At 44.8% G+C, this 22,649-nt stretch overlaps 2 protein-coding genes across 3 annotated transcripts in view; one reads left to right on the forward strand and one right to left on the reverse strand.

Moving 5' to 3' along the window:
• Positions 1 to 15,473, reverse strand: part of SERINC4 (serine incorporator 4) — a 49,980-nt gene extending 34,507 nt beyond the window's left edge. For both annotated transcript variants that reach the window (XM_069984101.1, XM_069984091.1), the window contains exons 1-2: positions 15,226 to 15,473; positions 2,933 to 3,474 (exon numbers count right to left, since the gene is read on the reverse strand). In XM_069984101.1, coding sequence (XP_069840202.1) covers positions 2,933 to 3,019 — 87 coding nt within the window. In that variant the 5' untranslated portion in view covers positions 3,020 to 3,474; positions 15,226 to 15,473. The remainder of the gene's footprint in view (positions 1 to 2,932; positions 3,475 to 15,225) is intronic.
• Positions 15,270 to 19,357, forward strand: HYPK (huntingtin interacting protein K). The gene is made up of 4 exons (XM_069984114.1): positions 15,270 to 15,477; positions 15,992 to 16,047; positions 17,439 to 17,490; positions 18,833 to 19,357. The coding sequence occupies exons 1-4, from the start codon at positions 15,316 to 15,318 to the stop codon at positions 18,926 to 18,928; spliced, it is 366 nt and encodes a 121-aa protein (XP_069840215.1). The 5' UTR covers positions 15,270 to 15,315; the 3' UTR covers positions 18,929 to 19,357.
• Positions 19,358 to 22,649: the final 3,292 nt, after the last annotated feature.

Consider the following 22,649-nt stretch of genomic DNA (forward strand, 5'->3'; position numbering starts at 1 on the left):
CATTGTGAACTAAAGAAAATAATCTCATATATTTGCAATGCCTCTAGGCGAGTGTACCCTATGGAGTGCATGCTATGCCTCCACGTGAGTGTACCCTATGGAGTGCATGCTATGCCTCCACGTGAGTGTACCCTAAGGGGGGCATATTATGCCTCTAGGTGTGTGTAGCCTAAGGGGTACATGCTATGCCTCTAGGTGTGTGTACCCTAAGGGGTACATGCTATGCCTCTAGGTGTGTGTACCCTAAGGGGTATATGCTATGCCTCTAGGTCTGTGTCCCTTATGGGGTACATGCTATGCTTCTAGGTCTGTGTCCCTTATGGGGTACATGCTATGCCTCTAGGTGTGTGTACCCTATGGAGTGCATGCTATACCTCTAGGCGAGTGTACCCTAAGGGGTGCATGCTATGCCTCTAGCTGAGTGTACCCTAAGGGGTGCATGCTATGCCTCGAGGGTAGTGTACCCTAAGGGGTGCATGCTATGCCTCTAGGCGAGTGTACCCTAAGGGGGGCATATTATGCCTCTAGGTGAGTGTGCCCTATGGGGTACATGTTATGCCTCTAGGTGTGTGTACCCTATGGAGTGCATGCTATACCTCTAGGGGAGTGTACCCTAAGGGGTGCATGCTATGCTTCTAGGTTAGTGTACCCTATGGAGTGCATGCTATACCTCTAGGGGAGTGTACCCAAAGGGGTGCATGCTATGCCTCTAGGTGTGTGTATCCTAAGGGGTCCATGTTATGCCTCTAGGTGTGTGTATCCTATGGGGTACATGTTATGCCCTAGGTGTGTGTACCCTAAGGGGTGCATGTTATGCCTCTAGGTGTGTGTACCCTAAGGGGTACATGCTATGCCTCTAGGTGTGTGTACCCTAAGGTAGTGATTTTCAACCAGTGTGCCGCGGCACATGGTCGGGTGTGCCGCGGGGAAAGTTCCACAAACTATGGTGCCCCTGTGTTTTGTTCCCCGGCAATGCGCAGCGATCAGTGGCGGATTATAAGTATGGTGGAGAGAAGCACAGGAGAGAAGCATGGGGGAGAGAAGCACAGGAGAAAAGCAGGGGGGAGAAGTATGGCTGAGAGAAGCACAAGAGAGAAGCATGGGGGAGAGAAGCACAGGAGAGAAGCAGGGGGGAGAAGTATGGTGGAGAGAAGCACAGGAGAGAGGCATGGGGGAGAGAAGCACAGGAGAGAAGCATGGGGGAGAAGTATGGTGGAGAGAAGTACAGGAGAGAAGTATGGAGGAGAGAAGCACAGGAGAGAAGCAGGGGGGAGAAGTATGGTGGAGAGAAGCATGGGGGAGAGAAGCACAGGAGAGAAGCAGGGGGGAGAAGTATGGTGGAGAGAAGCACAGGAGAGAAGCAGGGGGGAGAAGTATGGTGGAGAGAAGCACAGGAGAGAAGCATGGGGGAGAGAAGCACAGGAGAGAAGCAGGGGGGAGAAGTATGGTGGAGAGAAGCACATGAGAGAAGCATGGGGGAGAGAAGCACAGGAGAGAAGCAGGGGGGAGAAGTATGGTGGAGAGAAGCACAGGAGAGAATCATGGAGGAGAGAAGCACAGGAGAGAAGCGGGGGGGAAGTATGGTGGAGAGAAGCACAGGAGAGAAGCAGGGGGGAGAAGTATGGTGGAGAGAAGCACAGGAGAGAAGCAGGGGGGAGAAGTATGGTGGAGAGAAGCACAGGAGAAAAGTAGGGGGGAGAAGTATTGTGGAGAGAAGAACGGGAGAGAAGCACGGGAGAGAAGCACAGGAGAGAAGCAGGGGGGAGAAGTATGGTGGAGAGAAGCACAGGAGAAAAGTAGGGGGGAGAAGTATTGTGGAGAGAAGCACGGGAGAGAAGCACGGGAGAGAAGCACAGGGGGGAGAAGAAAACAGGCCCAGGTTTCACACTGAGTGAGTATAAATACATTTAGAATCTATATTATTAACTATATGTATAATATGTACTGTTTTAGTGTCATTTTGTGCCATTTTGGTTGGTGGTGTGCCCCGGGATTTTTTAAGTGTAAAAAGTGTGCTGCGGCTCAAAAAAGGTTGAAAATCACTGCCCTAAGGGGTACATGCTATGCCTCTAGGTGTGTGTGTATCCTAAGGGGTGCATGTTATGCCTCTAGGTGTGTGTACCCTAAGGGGTACATGCTATGCCTCTAGGTGTGTATACCCTAAGGGGTATATGCTATGCCTCTAGGTCTGTGTCCCTTATGGGGTACATGCTATGCTTCTAGGTCTGTGTCCCTTATGGGGTACATGCTATGCCTCTAGGTGTGTGTACCCTATGGAGTGCACGCTATACCTCTAGGTGAGTGTACCCTAAGGGGTGCATGCTATGCCTCTAGCTGAATGTACCCTAAGGGGTGCATGCTATGCCTCTAGGTGAGTGTACCCTATGGAGTGCATGCTATACCTCTAGGGGAGTGTACCCTAAGGGGGGCATATTATGCCTCTAGGTGAGTGTGCCCTAAGGGGGGCCTGCTATGCTTCTAGGTGTGTGTACCTTATAGGGTACATGCTATGCTTCTAGGTGTGTGTACGCTAAGGGGTATATGCTGTGCCTCTAGGTGTACCCTAAGTCTCAAGGTGTCAATGCTGTGCTTTGATGGACATTAAAAAAGTGGATGTACTTTGCTTGCGTAAGAGGTACTTGGCTCAGAAGCAATGAGAAACACTGCTGCAGAAAACAGAATACACAACAAAAGATATTTGGTGTAAATGAATTGCAGATGTGGAAATGCACTCGGCTGTTGTATATGGGCTTTGGGCAAATCCCAGTTGGCCCTGCTCACACTAAGCCAACCCAAAAAGTGGTATTATACAATAGTTTATCCAGCTTCAAGTATCGGCATAGCCTGAAACATATTTAACCTAATATTCTGCTAATACTATTGTTGACCAAACATACATTTTTTCATAATGCAGATGTTTAAGACATCTCACCTGGTAGGAGACAGAACTGATGAAATCCTTGCATAGTTTGTTCCTCCTCAGGGCCTTCCGAACAGCCATTTCATCCATCAGCCTCATACTTGATAGTGACTGATGTCTGGTCTCTACAGTCTACACCTCTTCACCTTAGGGGACGGCATCTTACACATCCTGACAGTTTAGTTGCAAATTTAAATATCCTAAAAAATAGAACTTGTATTTTTTCCTCGCTCAGTAAGAAGCCCAAATCTTCTTCTACTGAAAAGACGTTTAGCGATTACTCATTGTAGATGTTCTTGTAAATTTCTTGTATCCTGGCATGTCCATAAAAATCTGAATGTGTTGTTTTCCTTTTTTCATGGTGACATTTCTTGCTGAAGATCCCTTTAACAAGTCCGCTCCGTTGTCAACATGTCAGGATGACACCTAAAGATAAATGCTGAAGTATGTATCACTAGCTGGCCGCCTAGTCTGTCATTTCTTCATTGATATGATGATTTATTTTTGCTGTCCTGAAGAGCCATGTTTGGCGATTTATCACCCCATAGGCAATGCTATAAAACAGAGATTAGCATGTGATTGACAGGACAAAGTCAATGTACGTCTTACCATCTGTACAGGAGGGGGAGGGCTATGAAAGGCTCAGTACATCAAATAGGATTTATTCAAAGCCAGTTAGTTACCCTTTAAAATGACTATCCAGGCAATACAATGGCTGTTTACACCACATAGACGTACCATGTTGTGTTGCAACAAGTAGCAGTAAACAAGGTGGTATAAAGAAAGTATAAAGAACATCAAATAACATTTATACAATGTAACAATTTTTGGCACATTTACCAGATAGGTTGGTAGGAAAAGGGTGTGGGGAAATTTGGGTCAATGAGTCAGATTGAATGAAGTGGGTTGGTGGACTTGAGGCAGCCGGAAGGAAGATGGATAATGTTAAGAACTAAGAATAGCCGGATTCTGAACCCCTCTTATTGTTATGGGGTCTTTGTAATTAATTATGATGATCAAATAAAATTATTTTAAAAAAGTATGTAACTTTTAACTTCCACCAATATTCAGAATAACAAAGTAAAAGTGCTCTCAAACAGAATACATATAAACTCGGTAACCTCTGTATAAGATAGATTGGTTTTCTGCACTGAGAGGTGCTAAGCATCTCCGTGAACACTACAGGAGCTGCACATAAGCCTATTAACTCTTAATTTAGCCTGGATAAAAATACAGCCGGCAGCTATGAAGTGAGATGTGGATCACCAATAGGAACTCTGCTGAAAAGATATCGACAAATCTCTACAATTCAGGACAATGCTAAACATCCAAAATTATTGTGTCAAGTAATGCATAATGACAAGTATTCTAATAAAGCCGAACATAAATACAACCTTAGAAAATGAGGATACCTTCCTTAGTTATGGTTGTTAATACCCTTTAATATCTTAGGGGCTTTGTATTGTATATTATAGTGCTATCTATACAATCATGTTCCTCCCCCATTGCACTAGTTGTTAAAAAGCATTATTCTTTTCAGATGCAACTATTTGACATGTAACTTCAGAATATTGTATTGAATATAGTCTTATTATGTTGTCCATGTTTTGGTACTCCAGTAGTTTTTATTCTTTCAGAATGAGCATGTGCAGTTGGACTCTATATTCTGCTTTTTCTGTGTAGCTAGGCTCACTGCACTGAGGGAATGCAGAGTTTTTATTACTAGAATGGATATTGACCTTGGTTTATCCAGGAGTTGGACAGATGCTACAACAGGAGTGCCTGTATATGCCTATGGAGGACACTGGAGGGGGGGGGGGGGGGGCTGGTCACATGCCTTGTTGGCTATTTTATTTACAGAATCACCACAGAGCAGGGCAGCCCAGCCTGGAGGATGGGAGTGATTGTAGCTCTATCAGATGATACAAGTGGGGTATAACACCATAACTCTTCCATTATTTTTTCCATTATAACACCATTTGTTTTTTGGTTCCACGGCCAGTTGTAATATTGTTGGTGCTCTACATTTCTGTGGATTTTGTGATCATGAATTACCAGTTTTTTTTTCAGTACAGTTATTGAGGGACTTTACCTTTGTATGTAATAAAGTGTCTTATTAAAGTGTTTACAATAGTGGTGCACTTTATTGTAGTGTCCTTCATGTTTCTTCTTTTGTTGTGTAGTCTATTCAAAATCTAATGTAAAGGGAACACTCCTAGCAGGCAAAGCAAGTCTCCTGTTTAAAGGTGGCCGTACACCTTCAATAACTGACAGCCATCAAGTATATCTACCATCCAGTTCCAGTCCTCTTTATCCACAGGATTGTTCGACGAGGCATGTAACTTGCATGACCAATTCAACAACCCTCAAAGACCTCTGTATGTAATGGCTCAAAACTGCAAACTTCCCTTTAAAAAGGGTATTGCCATCTGTACCCATCTTAAAGGGGTTATCTACAAAAACATGGCCACTTTCCCCTACTGTTGTCTCCAGTTTGGGTGGGGTTTTGAAACTCAGTTCCATTGAAGTGAATGGAGCTTAATTGCAAACCGCACCTGAACTGGAGACAACAGTAGGGGGAAAAGTGGCCATGTTTTTGTAGCGCTGGATAACCCCTTTAAGGACAAGGGACCCCAAGGGACCTGATTGCGGTGACCAGAATGCTGAAAAGTCAAGCTGGCTGGTTTACACAGTTTATATATCTACCATAGACATTAATGATAGCTATGTAAACAGTCTAGCACTGTAAGCAACTGACAGAAACTAAATGATCCACCGATTCACTCCACATATAATACACTTAGGCAGTGTCGGACTGGGGCACCTTGGGCCCACCAGGGAATTTAATTCTAGGGCCCACCCTACATATACCAGATATAACCAGCACCAAACCTTTCAGATTATTATAGTGACTTTGCACAGAGCTGTGTATGTGACCAGCAATGCTGGCTTACTGCTAGTAACTTGTCAGTCACTCTATGCGAACAGTATAGGGTGCCACATAGGTTTCTTGAAATAAGTCCCATTACACTGACCAGGGGCGGTCTTGGCATTTCTGGGGCCCCAAGCAAAGTCATGTCTGGGGCCCCCCCATGCCCCCCCTCCTCGACATGCGCTGCCCCCCCCCCCAGTAGTCCTCTTATAACCCTCCTACCACCATACAGAGATTACATATCACCTCAAAACTGCTCTGAACAAAACAGGAAGATATTACCAATGATGCCATAACATAATACTGCCACACCATGACCCCTATCACTACAGACCCTATAACAGAGTGCAGTTACATCCAGTGACTTACAGGAGGCGTCTTCTCTGATCAGCGTCTTTTACTTTTTTTTCTTTCTCTCTCCATCCAGCCTGAGCCACCTTGAAGTCTTCTCCCGGCTGGTAATCTTCCCTCCAGAATCTGTCAGAGAAATATTTTAGGCTCCAACACATACAGTAGTTAGGTCCCCTGTACCCCTATATAGTAGTTACGCCCCTCTGTGCCCCCACAGATTAAAGGTGTCCCTGTGCCCCCACTTAATAATTAGGTATGTTCTGTGCCCCAGTATAGTAGTGAGGCATATAGGCACTTCTGTGCAGTCCCAATGTAATTAAGACCGCTGTGTGCTGCCCCCAGTTATATAGACCCCTTGTGCGCTGCCTACAGTAGTAAATACCACTTGTGTGCTGCCCCCTGTAGTATATACCTCTTGTGTGCTGTCCCCAGTGGTATATAGACCCCCCTGTGTGCTCCCGCAGTTATATATAGACCTGTGTGATCCCCCAGTTATACATAGCCCCCCTGTGTGCTCCCCCAGTATACTATATAGACCCCCTGTGTGCTTCTCCCAGTCGTATATACCCGTGTGCTCCCCCCAGTTGTATATACCCCCCGTGTGCTGCCCCCAGTTGTATATACCCCCCGTGTGCTGCCCCCAGTTGTATATACCCTGTGTGCTGCCCCCAGTTTTATATACCCCCTGTGTGCTCCCCCACTTGTATATAGCCTCCCTGTGAGCTCCCCCACTTGTATATAGCCCCCCTGTGAGCTCCCCCACTTGTATATAGCCCCCTGTGAGCTCCCCCACTTGTATATAGCCCCCCTGTGAGCTCCCCCACTTGTATATAGCCCCCTGTGTGCTCCCGTTTATATAGCCCCCCTGTGCGCTCCCCCCGTTTATATAGCCCCCGTGCACTACCCCACTTATATAGAGCCCCCCTGTGTGCTCTCCTGTTTATATAGCCCCCCTGTGCGCTCCCCCGTTTATATAGACCCCCACTTTGTGCTCCCCCCGTTTATATAGCCCCCGTGCACTACCCCACTTATATAGAGCCCCCCTGTGTGCTCCCCCCGTTTATATAGCCCCCCTGTGCGCTCCTCCGTTTATATAGCCCCCTGTGTGCTCCCCCCGTTTATATAGCCCCCCTGTGCGCTCCCCCCGTTTATATAGCCCCCCTGTGCGCTCCCCCCGTTTATATAGCCCCCCTGTGCGCTCCCCCGTTTATATAGCCCCCCTGTGCGCTCCCCCCTTTTTATATAGCCCCCCTGTGCGCTCCCCCCGTTTATATAGCCCCCTGTGCGCTCCCCCCGTTTATATAGGCCCCCTATATATAACACACACAAAAAAACAAAAAAAAAACATTTTTACTCACCTGGGTCCGGCGTCTCCTCTTCTCGTCTCTTCTCTCTTGTGGCCGCAGGAAGTGTTTCCCCTGCGGTCACATAAGGCCGCTCTCCCGTTGTCATGGCACCAGCGCTCCAGTGACGCCTCGAGCGCCGGCACCAGAGACACAGAGCAGCCTCTTGTGACCACAGGGAAAACACTTCCTGCGGCCACAAGAGTGACTGACAGGGAGGGAGCCAATGGCTCCTGCCCTGTCAGTGATGCTGCTGCCTGAAACTATGTGCGCTCGTTACGAGCGCACATAGTTAGCCGCAGCGGTCTTGGGCACCAGAGCGGGGCCCCCCTGGATGTCGGGGGCCCCACGCAATTGCGTGGTATGCGTGGTGCCCAAGACCGCTACTGACACTGACAAATCTCAGGCAGGCGGGAACATAATAACAAAAGTATACTTATCCGTTGCGGTGCCCTCGTAGCTCTTCCTTAACCCCTTAAAGAACAGGCCATTTTTTGTTTTCGTGCTTTGTTTTTTCCTTTGCATGTTTAAAAACCCATAGCGCTTGCATTTTGTCACCTACATTTTTTCTATTTTTTACATAAAATATGCTGTGTAACCAGCAAAAAATTATTTGGCATTTTTTTGCACTTACGCTGTTTACCGTGCATGATCAGGAATGTGATAATGTAATAGTTCGGGAGAATACGCAAGCGGCAATACCAAATTGGTTTATTTACTTATTTTTATTCATAATTACATTTTTTTTCTTTTTACCATATATTAATTTGAAGTCTCTCTGGGGGACAAAAAAGCAGAAATGGGAGGTATTGCAGTATGAATTTTTGGAGTCTATGTAGAACAGATGGTATAAAGTGCAGCCATCATAACTATATGGGAAGGTATCTATCAGGGAGCGAAAAGAGTAAAAACGTGGTGTGAACGAGACCTTAATATGGTGCATTTCCACTGTCAATCTAATTGAATTTTTTATTTAATTTAAAGAGGTACTCTGGCAACAACTTTTTTTCTGGTGTCTGAAAGTTATATAGATTTGTAAAGTACTTCTATTTAAAAGTCATCCAGTAATTATCAGCTGCTGTTTGTCCTGCAGGAAGTGCTGTATTCTTTCCAGGCTGACACAGTGCACAGTCTCTGCTGTCACCTTTGTCCATGACAGGAACTGTCCAGAGCAGCAGCAAATCCCCAGAAAAAAAACCTCTCCTGCTCTGGACAGTTCGTGTCATGAACAGAGGTGGCAGCAGAGAGCACTGTGTCAGATTAAAGAGAATACACCACTTCCTGTAGGACATACAGCAGCTGATAAGTACTGCTTTGCTTTGTTTTTTAAATAAAAGTGAAATACAATTCTTTATAACTTTCGGACACCAGTTGATTTCAAAGAAAAAAATTTGCCGGAGTACCAATTTAATTCTACTGAATTCACTACAAATCTGAACCAAGATTAAGACTGTTGCACAGTTTCCTGCTTTTGGTTGCATTCACACGTACAGGATCTGCAGCAGATTTCATGGTGCAAATTTGATGCTGTGTTCAGTTATTTAGATCAGATCTGCTGTGGAAATCCTCTGCAATACGGTGTGTGCGTGTGTGTGTGTGTGTGTGTGTGTGTGTGTAACTACCCTTCTGGTGTTTTTTCTGCCATGTTCTCATTTTAGTGTAAAGGACTATAAGCATTTTATCCCCTGTGGGGGTTTCTTCAGTACAAGTCATGTGATTCTTTATCATGTGATTCCAGGTTTGCTGTTGAAGAACTGGGGAAAAAACACTAATTTTCACATAGACATGACATGTCCCCCCATAGAAGTCTGTGGCAAAACACCAAACACACAGCCTGCTATGATTTCACATAACAAAAAAAACATCATAGCAGAAAAATGTCATATGGGTGTTGTGTTTCGCTTTTCCCCACTGACTATCAGCTAGCATCTGTTCTCTGTGTTTTTGAACCCCAAAAATGCCATATGCCATATTTCTGAAATACACCTAGACTGAGTCCAGCCATATGGTACATGAGAACATACCCCTCTCCTATTCACAGGATAAAGGATAACAAGACCTATAGAGAATTAATGGAGCACTGTCCCCACTGTTTATTTGAGGGGGACACGTTCCCCACGTTCTTGTGACCACTGGGACCCCTACCAATCAGCTTGATATCCCCTATCCTGTGAATTTTGCAGGGGAAGGGCCTGCATGTATGGGTTGGGGGGGGGGGGGGGAGGTAATACCTTGCCTTTCTCCTCATGCTGCCCACACACACACACACACACGAGCCACCCCCAACTCCCAAGCATAATAAGTTACACCAAAGAACACAAAATAAAGACACAACACATTGTAATCAGGTGTCAAAGGGTCCCAATTTTATTTAAAATTACATGACACTGAAAATGGCAGACCCCCGACTCACAAAGAGTCACCCTCCAGCACTCAGAGGAGGAAAAACCCCCTGTGGGGGAAACCTCGAGGGAGCCATGGCTGGAGAGTTGCCCCTCCCCTGGGCTTAGAGGGTAATACCATGCTATAAATATAATAAACTGGATTTGAGGGAGATCTGGCTACAATATCTGTCACCTTATTGATGGCCGGCGGATGTATCACTTCTCCTTCACAGATCCAGGTCCACTTCTCAAGAAGGTGTAGACTCGATGAAGGGGTAGTCTAAAGCAGACCACCCCTTTTCCCCTGCTAGAACCTCCAAATTACATTAAGGGTAGGGGGCAGTAAAGTGGTTAAGCTCAAGGTCCTCTGGCGCATCCAAGATGGCACTGACCAGGGGGCAGTGCATTCCTTTATGGAACCTTCTTTATGACATAAGCGCTTGTCATCACAGTACATGGTTGCCATGGTTACTGCATGTAAACAAATTTGAAGCATTAACCCATTAATGACTGGCGATGTGCTTTACTGCAGAGGTCACTAAACACACTTGTGACCAAGCAAACAGCTTATGGTTAGGCCACAATAAGAACCCTAAATAATATGGTTTGATGTGGCCCATAGCAACCAATCACAGCTCAGATTTTGTTTCTCAAATTACTCTGGTAAAATAAAAGCTGAACTGTGATTGGTTGCCATGAGCAACTTCGACAGTCTATAGCAGCCCATAGCAACCAATCAAAGCTCAGCTTTAATTTTATAAGAGCTTGTTAAGATATGAAAGGTGAGCTGTGATTGGTTGCTATAGGCAAATCAGACTGTGTATTGTCTCTGGCAGATTGGTAAAGCTGCTCCATTGCTGTAAAGTTTATGATGATGATGATGACATCAAGTTTCCCCATAATGCTTTGCAGTCAGTCCTTCCTTTATAACTCCCAACTTTTTGGAGGGACACTTGTGGTTTACAGACATTGCTATATACTACAATTCCCAGCATTTCCTGTCACTCAATTTAGAATCCACTGGTATATGGTTATATGCAGCGGAGGCGGCTGACAATCTGATGTAATTGTATGTAGAAAGGGCGGCCAAAGAGTATTCTAAATAAAGCTGTTGAAAAGAATAGAGCAGGAGGGTATCCCTACCTGGAAATCCTCCAGAGTATAGACAAGCAGTATGGGTGGCATGTAAAACTACATTTCCCAGGCTGTCATAGGAAATCGGTGATCACCTGATTAGTTGATCAATGGAGAAACTGCACTGACTGTACAAAAGGGGTCATCTAGTTGTTTAAAAGTAAAGTAATCCACAGTATTAAAGAGGAACTCCAGAAAAAAAAATTGTAATTTACTTCTATCAAAAAATCTCCAGTCTTACAGTACTTATTAGCTGCTGTATGTTCAGAAGGAAGTGATGTATTCTTTCCAGTCTGACACAGTGATATCTGCTGCCACCTCTGTCCATATCAGGAAATGTCCAAAGTAAGTTCCTGACATGGACAGAGGTGGCAGCAGAGAGCAATGTATCAGACTGGAAAGTATACACCACTTCCTGCAGGACATACAGCAGCTGATAAGTACTGGAAGGCTAAAGTAGAAGTAGAAGTAAATTAAGCTTGATATCCCCTATCCTATAGATCTTAGGGGGAGCACCAGCTAGGGCTAATTATTCACTGAGGTATTTTTCTTCTGAATGACCTGTAGGAAGAATAATCCACTACACAAAGTATATAAAGATGAGATAAATCTTGCTGACTGAAACATTGAAACTCTTGATGACACGTGAATTACTTCCCACCAGCTGCCGTCTGTGATATCCTTCACATCCACTTCTCCTATTTTTGTTCTGACAAAGAACTGCCAACTTTTCTATACAGTTTCTTAATGTCCTTTTTCAAAGTGCCATCCTTCACTACAAAATGTAAAGGTTCCATATCACTGCAATGTAAATCACAAGAAAGCCCTAGTCTAGTCAGGGCCGAATGAATTTGAACTCTTTGCTGCCCAATGCGGGTGCCTGAAAAAGCTGGATCCAGTCCTGGGAAACTTTTCCCAGTTTTCCATGACCAAATCCAGCTTTTCCAAGCACCTGCAAAGGAGCGGCACAAAGTTCAAATGCAGCCGGCTAACTCTACTGTAAATTCACTCATCCCTAACCACCATTAGTTCAGACTGGTACAGTTTAATTACTCACTGGTAGAGATGAGCGAACCTTGAGCATGCTCGAGTCCATCCGAACCCGAACGTTCGGTATTTTATTATCTGGGGCTGCTGAAGTTGGATAAAGCTCTAAGGTTGTCTGGAAAACATGGATACAGCCAATGACTATATCCATGTTTTCTACATAGCCTTAGGGCTTTATCCAACTTCAGCAGCCACCGCTAATCAAATGCCGAAAGTTCGGGTTCAGATGGACTCGAGCATGCTCCAGGTTCGCTCATCTCTACTCACTGGTTCTTTCATGAGGAAGACAAGTAGTTACTCACGCAGACAACTCAGGAGAAGTAAGTGATTTTGTCTGTGTCAGGAAGTGTTCAGAGCAGCAGAGGTTTCTCTGGGAGTTTGCTTCTGCTCTGGACAGTTCCTGACTAGGGATGAGCGAACCTGGAGCATGCTCGAGTCGATCCGAACCCGAACTTTCGGCATTTGATTAGCGGTGGCTGCTGAACTTGGATAAAGCCCTAAGGCTATGTGGAAATCATGGATATAGTCATTGGCTGTATCCATGTTTTCCAGACAACCTTAGAGCTTTATCCAAGTTCAGCAGCCGCCACTAATCAAATACCGAACGTTCGGGTTCGGATTGACTCGAACCTGAACCCGGTTCGCTCATCTCTATTCCTGACACAGACAGAGGTGGCAGCAGTGAGCACAAAACCACAGGAAAAACCATTTTCTTGTGACATCATTTATTAGAAAAACATATATTGAAAAGCGATAAAAAAAACCCCACCTACATCAATATACCTATATAAAAACTACAGATCATGGTGCAAAAAATAAGCCCCCAAACAGCCCTGTAGGTGGGAAAAAAAAGTTATAGGTGGCAATATTATATATCAAATATTTATTTGTAAAAAGTCTTAAAAATAGTAAAATGTTTAAAAAGTTATGTAAACATGGGTATCATTGTATTCGTACTAACCTACAGAATAGAGATAACATGTCAGTTTTACTATAAAATAAAAAAAATGGACACCCTTCCCCCACCCCAAAAAATTAGCACGATTGCATCTTTTTCTGAATTTTACCCCACAAATATTTATTTTTTTGTTTAGTCATTCATTTTATGGTAAATTGAAAGGCATTGTTACTAAAAACAAATATTTCTGTGTCCACGAGGCCAACATCCAGTGTATTTAAAGGGGTACTCTGAACAATAAAAAAAAATAGTTTTTAAAGCTAACCAATCACTAAGGGTACTATTACACGGAACAATAATCGCTCTGTGTAATAAACACAATGATCAGCCGTCGCGGCCTGTGATTGGCTGAGTGGCCTGTCAGCTGACCGGCCGCTCTGAAGCTGCAGCGCGCGGGACTCAGAGAGAAGCGTACCGCAGGAGCAGCCCTGGAGCATGGATAGGTAAAGTATACCGTTTAAGCAAGGGCTGCAAGGGCATTGGTAATGATGTCCTTGCAGCCCTTGTTAAACGATTATCGGGCCCATTAAATGAGCGCCGATCTAGCAGATCGGCGCTCGTTTACAGTTGTTATCGGGCCCCTATTGGCCAGTCTGATGGTGCGTTTACACAGGCAGATTTATCTGACAGATTCTGGAAGCCAAAACCAGGAATGGATTTGAAAAGTGTAGAAATCTCAGTCTTTCCTTTATGACCCGTTCCCTGTTTATGGTCTGTTCCTGGCTTTGGCTTTAAAAAAATCTGTCATATAAATCTGCCTGTGTAAACGCACTATAATAGTACCCTAAGGGTCCATTTACACAGAAAGATTTCCAAAGATTTGAAGCCAAAGCCAGAAACAGACTATAAACAGAGATCCTCTTTTCAAATCCATTCCTGGTTTGGCTTTAAATCTTTGACAGATAATCTGTCAGATAATCTGTCTGTGTAAATTGACCCTAAGGGCCCTATTATGGTGCGTTTACACAGAGAGATTTATCTGACAGATCTTTGAAGCCAAAGCCAGGGATGGATTTGAAAAGAGGAGAAATCCCTGTTTATAGTCTGTTCCTGGCTTTGGCTTCAAAGATCTGTCAGATAAATCTCTCTGTGTAAACGCACCATTATACAGGACGATTATCGTGCGCTCGTTTACTCCTTGTTCCCCAATCGCTGCTGCCGCTATTCCACACCGCTGGAGGGAGCTTCGGGGGGGGGTTGGGGGGGCGGCTTTGCCGGAGATTGCTGATCGACATCGGCAGATCGTTGCCTCCTATTTTACAGGATGATTATCGGCCGTGGAATAGCGCCTTAAGGCAGTGTTTTACCCCATCTCTCGGGAGCTGCTAGTAGCTTTAGAAACATTTACCTAGTGATTGGTTCGCTTTAAGTCAACTGTTGCCAAAAAAATTACACACATTTGTAAATTACTTTTATTTGAAAAAAACAAAAACAAAAACTTGTTTTCCAGTACTTATAAGCTGCTGTATGTCCTGCAAGAAGTGGTGTATTCTTCCTATTCTGACTCAGTACTCTCTGCTGCCACAACTTTCCATGTCAGGAACTGTCCAGAGCAGTTGCAAATCCCCAGAGAAAACTTCTCTTGCTCAGGACAGTTCCTGACAGAGACAGAGGTGGCAGCAGAGAGCACTGTGGATCAGGTCATGTTTTGAGGATTTCCTTAGTATTTCATAAGTGATATAATTATACTCAGTGCATCAGGTATTAGTACAGGTGATCTTTGTATGGGATATCCTAAAAACATGACCTATTGGTGGGCAATGAGGACTGGAATTGACAACAACTGGTGTACAAGTCTGAATAGGAGAAATCTTCCAGATAACACTACTGTAAGGCAAAGTCTCCAATAATAGTTGCTGTCAGCAGACACTACAGTGAGCTAACTGCAACAACATGTTGGTCTCACTGACTTCAATAGGAGCTGCAAACCGTCTTGGCAGTAGGCTCCCCCTAGTGGTGGCTGCAGACATTACGTGTTTTTCACATAATCCGCTGGTTAAAATAAAGCTGGCATTTGTATTCTAAACCTCTTTGTAAAAGGCCTATCATTAATAGACGTGTAGTAATAGTGATATAGTGACGCTGAGTAATATGCGAAGGGCATAAACCAGTCTTCAATATGGCGACGAGCGCTTCGTTCGGTCCTCAGCTTTTACCTTATACAGGAAGTGACGTCACATCGCGACTGCCGGAAGTCAGGTCCACGTTCAGCTTCTCTGTCTTATCTTCCGGCACAGAGAGGAGTCATGGCTGCAGAAGGGGATGTGGAGCTGGCTCTAGAAACAGAGGAGAACTGTAGTGAGCGGCCGGCGGACAAACCGCGCAAACATGACAGCGGGGCGGCGGATCTGGAGCGGGTCACGGACTATGCGGAGGAGAAGGAGATCCACAGCTCTAACCTGGAGACGGTGAGCGGTGCCCGGTGCTTGCCGGCAGGGTGAGGCGCTGGGGCCTTACAAGACGGGGCTGAACCTGGGAGGAAAAGCTTCCTTGCGGACAACCATGTGTTGCCCTGGGCCGTGCTGTCCACGTGTTCTACGAGCACGACTCCTTATTTTGCGGCTGTCAGGGCCTGATGGGAGTTGTAGTTTTGCAGCAGCTGGGGAATCTCAGCTTGATACTAGTGTGTACTGTTGTATATAGAGCCAGATGGGATGCTTGTCCAGGCAAGGTATATGATACTAACATCACCACTGAAGCACAGAGGGATTCTGGGGATGGGATTATTGTGACAGTACTCACCCTTCCAGGTGATGGTAGATGTATAGCTGGGTGATAGGATCTGATCAGTGGCCATGGACAAGCTGTGGTTCTAGGTGCCTATAGCTAGCCCGGGGCTGTGCCTCCATGTTATACCGGTCTCTGATCACACATTGCTGTAGCTCCATACACTGAACTCTCTCATTGCATGTTGTCTTTCAGGCTATGTCAGTGATTGGAGACAGGCGGTCAAGGGAGCAGAAAGCAAAGCAAGAAAGGTGAGTTCATCTTGCAAACATGGTGGTGTGTTCTGAAATGTTACATCTCTGCTGTGCATAGTAGTATGTGTTGGTGTAAGGGATCTGGAAGATTGCTCTGTAAACAATAGAGAACAATTACAAGGTGCAAAAGAGTATTATACCTAAAAGCGAATGTACCAACAGTACATTCACTTTAAGTATTTCACATGGATAGAACAGCGATGGCACCGTTCTATCCATGTGAAACACTTAAAGTGAATGTTCTGATTGTACATGTGCTTTATGTCTTTATTCTTAAAATGTTCCTCTTTGCATAAACTTTTGATGTGTCAAATACTTTGATCAGTCCAGGGTCTGGGTGTTCAGACTTAAATCCCCTGGGTGCATGACAGGCAGCGGCGGGGAAGTAATCTGGATGGCTTCCTGCCCATGTCTAGTCACCGCGCTCTGCCTGTCAGTGCGCTAAGAGAGGATGATTGACAGACAGAGAGGTCCTTTTCTGGCCTCTCTGCCTGTCAATCATCCTGCGAAGCGCGCTGACAGGCAGAGCGCAGTGACTAGACATGGGCAGGAAGCCGCCCAGATTACTAATTCCCCGCCGCTGCCTGTCATGCACCCAGGGGATTAAAGTACTTTTTTCCGGTATACAGCTACAGCTGCAGCCACGCCCGGTACGTGCTGCTGCAGGAGCTGTATACAGCGGTTCAGGGAACCATATCAGCCCGATTGGGCTGATTGGTTTCCTTTAAAGCGAATGTACCTAGTGGTACATTCACTTTAAATGTGCTTAAAGGGGTACTCCGGCGGGGGGGGGGGGGCATTTTTTTTCCTGACACCGGGGAGGAGGTGGCTGAGGGAAACGACGTCCATTCACCTCCCCGTTTCCATCGGTGTGTCCCGCATTGCGGCGCTCCGGTTCCCGACCGCTTCCTGGTGTCTGACGCGGGCCCGAGACGTGACGTCTCAGGTCTGCTCAGCCAGTTAGTGACAGAGGCGGGATCTGAGCGGACTTGAAACGGATCCCACATCCGTCACTGACTGGCTGAGTGGGCCTGAGACATCATGTCTCGGGCCTGCGTCAGACACCAGGAAGCGGCCGGGGACTGGAGCGCCGAAACGTCGTTTCCCTCAGCCACCTACTCCCCGGTGTCAGGGGAAAAAAAAAATTGCCCCCCCCCCCCTCCGGACTACCCCTTTAAATGTGTAAAGAAACCAAAATGTGACATGTTCCTAATACTATGCTGATTCTGTACTGCCATAAAATGCTTGCCTGTGTGGCATGGCAAAATGAGATGGCATCATGTTGCAGAACCAGAGCAGCCAGACCTGGCCCGCCATTTTGATCAGCTATCAGCATGGGGGCTGATGTGAAGTAAGGAGAGTTAATAATGGATTGCTTTATATTTCAGAGAAAAGGAGCTAGCCAAAGTTACCATCAAGAAGGAAGATGTGGAGCTTATTGTGAGTATAAATTATATGGTACCTGTGCCCTCTCCTGACCTGTGTGCTTTAATACCTACCACTGTGCTGCTCCTCTATACTCCATTTATCAATATTAGAAATTCAATTTAAAAAACCGTGGTGCCTTTGATTACAAGCATAATTCGTTCCGGCACTGTGCTTGTAAACCAAATCACAGCAACTTTTCCATAAGGAATCATTGAAATGCGAACACATGGTTCCACTCTCCAAAAATAATGATTTAAAAAAAAAAATTTTGAATAACATGTAGAACAAATGAAACAAACATTTAGAAAGCTGATATGTCATAAGTTACTGCACTGTATAGCAATCAGCATGTGAAGTATAATATATAGTAATTGCATAAACCTGAAAAAACAGCAACAGTTTGTAGATACAGGATGGAGCTGCAGATCCCAACAATGCAGTAGCGTAGTACAGGCTAGAATAGTGAAGCAGGGCTGCTGTCAGAGGTCTGTGTGGTTACGTGACTGCAATGGGGAAGGGGTGTGTGTTCTGCATGGACCAATCAGGAAGTGAGAATAACAGCTGTGCAGGACAGTGACAGAAACTTTTCTATAGAGCAGTGTGTATAGCTTGGTGTGAGTGCAGGCACATTATAGCAGTAATAGCGCGGATGGGAAACACAAAGGCTGATAGACTGCAGGAAGGAATGAGCAGGGCATATGTGGGCACATACATGCAGCACTCTGTCTGGGTAGAGAGGGGTTACAGCTATGAAGAGATTACCTTCACAGTCCTGTCTCCTGATGTAAGCCCCAGCCTGAAGTAGATCTGCTATGATATGGAAGGTGAGGGAGACTTCATGGGTCAGAGTACAGGGCTGTAGACCCCACTATGCAGAGCTAAACCCTCCCACCCAGTACAGGGAGCTCCTAAACCAAAGCAATGCTCTGAAACCAAGTTACAATTTTGAAAACTTCTTCTTGCAAAATGCTCTCAATCCAAGTTACTCTTAAACCAAGGTACCACTGTTTTTTTTTTCTACATTAAGTTTCATTCATCAAAAGGTGTTTTTTGTCTATAAAATGTCCCAAAATGGAGACTGACTGTTAAAAAATGGAAACCGATGGATGGAGATTCCCAAGAAACCTCATTGCCTTCATCAGGGTCTGTCTGTTGTCCACTCATTCTTCAGGACGTGAACTTACTGCATGCAGGATTCTTTTGACCATTCACATCCTGCAAAGTAAACAGAGCTTGTGGTCAGGGAACCTTAGGTGGAGCTCCAATAAAAGTGGAACCTAGCCTTATCCCTGTGTTGTAATTTCATATTACAATGAGGAGCAGCTCTTGTACTGATATTATTTCTTAATTTCAGATGCATGAAATGGAGATTCCCCGAGCAGCAGCAGAACGAAGTTTGCGAGAACACATGGGCAATGTAGTAGAAGCGCTCATTACACTCACCAACTGAACCTCCAGTTACCGACAGAAATTTTTTAGGACTATTTACATATCTTCCAGGAAAATGTACACCTTGAGGAACGAGTAACTGAAATACAGACTGTGCATTTGAACTTTCCACCAGTGTATTTGTGGAAATACAAATCTCACCATCTACTAGTAGGCAAGCTGGGACTTGTAGTTCCACAACAGCGGTTATCTGTGTACACTGTAGGTTTAGGGCTCAGTGTGGCTACGTATTTACAGGTTGCTCAAGATTTGCCTTAAACCAGTAGATTTGATTCAATTATTGTATATGAAAAATATGGTACATTGTATAGGAGGAACTGAAGTAACAAAAATAAACTTGTGCTCGGAGTTTCACTTTTTCCCCATTTAGTATGTTTAGGACACAGTCAACACAGTTTAGTTTGTGAAAATAAAGTTCTTTTACTACCAATTGTATGTTGTCAGTCATTGTACCGTTACTGTGTCTTTGACAACTTTCTCTTTGGTTAGCAAGCAGAAGATGGGTAAAACCTTCTGCTCGCCAGTTCTGAAACTTTTTTTTTCCTCTCCCTTTCCTTCTGAGACGTGGGGAAGGAACAGGCGTCTGGTACTTTAGGGATACTGTGCAGCTATTTGACATTACGTGTGGGCGTAGTTTCACCCGCATGCGATGAGCATGACTTAGCTCAGCCCACCCCATGTGTCGACTTAAAGGGGTTATCCAGTGCTACAAAAACATGGCCACTTTCTTTCAGAGACAACGACTCTTGTCTCCAGTTCAGGTGTACTTTTCAATTAAGCTCCATTCACTTCAATGGAACTGAGCAGCAAAACTCCGCCCAAGCTGGAGACAAGAGTGGGGCTGTCTCTGGAAGAAAGTCGCCATGTTTTTGTAAATCTGGATAACCTCTTTAAAAGAAGAGGGATCTAAGAAAGTGAGTACTGGCAAGCAGAAGGCTTCAGCTGTCTTCTCTCTGGACAGAAAGTGTCCATGTTTTACTAAGCCTGAATAACTCTTTTTAAGAATATCAAAACTGTCATCACAATTTCTAGGTGCTGTGTTTGTTGAAAGATGTCAGCTAAAGGATTGTTTAAAAATAAGGGAACTTCCAAAACACCAGGGGTGCAGCCTAGTGTCTACGAACAACACTCAATAACACCAGAAAAGTAGACACTATATAAATAGGCACACACGCCACTAGATAATTAAAAAAAAATATATATATATATATATATATATATATATATATACACACACAGTATTTTCCTGTGTATAAGGGTACAAACCCACTTGATGTATTTGCTGCGTGAATCAGTCTTAAAAATAAGCAGGCAAAACGCAGGTTGGCTTTATACAATTGTTCTGTGTTAAAATACGCAATTGTGTATTTTTGAAGCGTGAAGCTACATGCGTTTTTCGCACAGGTTGTTAACAACTGATGCTTTGCTAACAACAAGCTTCACGCCTCAAAAATACGCAATTGCGTATTTTAACGCAGAACAATCGTATAAAGCCAACCTGCGTTTTGCCTGCTTATTTTTAAGACTGATTCACGCAGCAAATACGTCAAGTGGGTTTGTACCCTAAGACTACTTTTTAACCCAGCAAGAATGCTGAAAAAACTTTTGAACCAGACTGGAGAATCTGCGTTCACTGCATATAGTGGGGAGCTCAAAAATGGCCGCATCCGACCGTAGGCAGGGTAGAGCAAGCTGCAGGTGTTCGGTGTAAGGAAAAAAAGATACAGTAGAGTTATGCTATGCCCAGAGAAACACACCTCTTTCCCCTGTCTGGCCATCCTTGTATCCTCCCAGTATTACTGTACCTCCTTCTCTGCCTCTCAGATTTTGCTGTCTGAGGTTTATTATTAATTTTTAAGCGTTGGAAGAGGGGTAGTCTTATACAGCAAGTATATGTCAAACTCTATATTTTTACTGGAAAAGTTGGGGGTCGTCTTATATACCCAGTCCTCTTATATGCTGGAAAATACGGTATATATTCATTATCTAGCTGTTTGTGTTCCTATTTCTATAGTGTCTACTTGATTCTCTGCTGTTATTGATCTAAAGCAGGGATGGGGAACCTTCCACCCTCCAGCTTTAGCTGTCCAGGCATGATGGGAATTGTAGTTTTGCAACAGCTCTATGTTCTGTGTCCCTAAGATAAAGGATTGGTCACTAGGCTGGGCAGGTTGTATTAGAGGGGTACTCTGGTAATAGAAAATTGTATGTAAAGGGGGTACACTGGCAACATTTTCTTCCAAATTAACTATTGTCATAAAGTTATACAGATTTGTAAATTACTACTTTAAAAAAAAAACTCAAGTCTTCCAGTACTCAGCTGCTGCTGTGGGTCCTGCAGGAAGTTATGTATTTTTCTAGTCTGCTGCCACCTCTGTCTGTAAGGAACCGTCCAAAACAGTAGCAAATCTCCATAGAAAACCATCCTGCTCTGGAAACCGGCTTCAATGTGCTTTTGCATGTTTCCACCCTGACGGGATGTTGAAAATAGATCTACAGATTGTGTATTATCTACAGCCCCCTGGCTGCTCTTTCTCCTGAGACAAAACCTCATCCATTGAAGTCATAGAAGGCTTGGCTGGATCTCATCTGTGGGCTCTAGTCCTGCTCACCCTCGCCTAGTGTGCCTCTGCTCAAAGAATTGACAAGTCAATTCTTTAAGTGAAGGCACACAAGTCATCCCATTGACATATTGAGGCGGGCGGGATTCTGAGCAGGCGAATTCTGCCTGTTTTACTCAGTCTGAACATACCCTTAGGCAGAGTGATATTGTTTACAGCATATGGCTTTGTGATACATGATGGAAAACAATGCATTCTGGAAACTAGTATAATAATTGTTGGTGGGTTCAGAACTGAAGCAAAATTCTATATGTTACCTGATGTTAGAGCACCCCCTTTTACGGGTCCATGAACAGTGCAGAAACCTGTGCTACATACAAAACCTGTAAGGCTGTAGGTATTTTTTGCAGAACTCAATAGTCCAAGCGATTTTAAGAAACTGTAATAGAGGCTTTTTTTGCTTAATAAAACCTTTCTGTGCTCAAACAACTGTTTTGCAGCCTCAGCCCCCCGCTTCCCACATATCCTCATTATCAGGTAAAGTTGTCTTCATCACAGAGCAGCAAAGTGAAGACAGGTTTGCTGAGTCCATTATAACCTATGAGTGGGGAGGGGCCGAGGGGGATGAGTGAGCAGGGAGAGGAGACAGGCAGCTTTGCTGTTTGGAGACTGGGATTAAATTGAATCTCATCTGCAATAAACGCTGAAAACTATTGATATTGATAAGTCAAGGAGACACATGGTACCTTTATATATATCTATCTGTTTATTCTCTGGTGCAAAAAGTCCAAGAGTTTTTACCAAGCCCCTGAAGTTCTGAGGGCTGTAATGTCTCCTTCTCACTCCCAATCCCTATTAAAGGGAACCAGTCACCGGAGGAGAGGGAAGAGCCCGTCCGACCCCCTGGTGGAGCCCCGGATACTTACCTCATCCTGCAAGTCCCGCTCCAGAAGCTGGTCCTGCTGTGGAGAAATCGGTGCCCGGCGGTCTGTGAGCACAACATGTAAATGAGAAGAGATGAGTTCGACGTCCATAGGAAAACACTGCTCCAGACCATCAGGCGACAATTTCTCTGCGGCTTCTGGAGCAGAACTTGGAGGATGAGGTAAGTATCTGGGGCTCCACCGGGGAGGGTTCAGGCGGGCTTTTCCCTCTCTCCTC

The sequence above is a fragment of the Dendropsophus ebraccatus genome, chromosome 1 (genome assembly GCF_027789765.1).
Source record: "Dendropsophus ebraccatus isolate aDenEbr1 chromosome 1, aDenEbr1.pat, whole genome shotgun sequence".
Lineage (NCBI taxonomy): Eukaryota > Metazoa > Chordata > Amphibia > Anura > Hylidae > Dendropsophus > Dendropsophus ebraccatus.

Coding starts and splice junctions, on each gene's coding strand:
- HYPK (XM_069984114.1), top strand. CDS start 15,316: ATGGCTGCAGAAGGGGATGTGGAGCTGGCTCTAGAAACAGAGGAGAAC. Junction 16,048..17,438: donor CAGAAAGCAAAGCAAGAAAG/GTGAGTTCATCT, acceptor TTTATATTTCAG/AGAAAAGGAGCTAGCCAAAG. Junction 17,491..18,832: donor AGGAAGATGTGGAGCTTATT/GTGAGTATAAAT, acceptor TCTTAATTTCAG/ATGCATGAAATGGAGATTCC.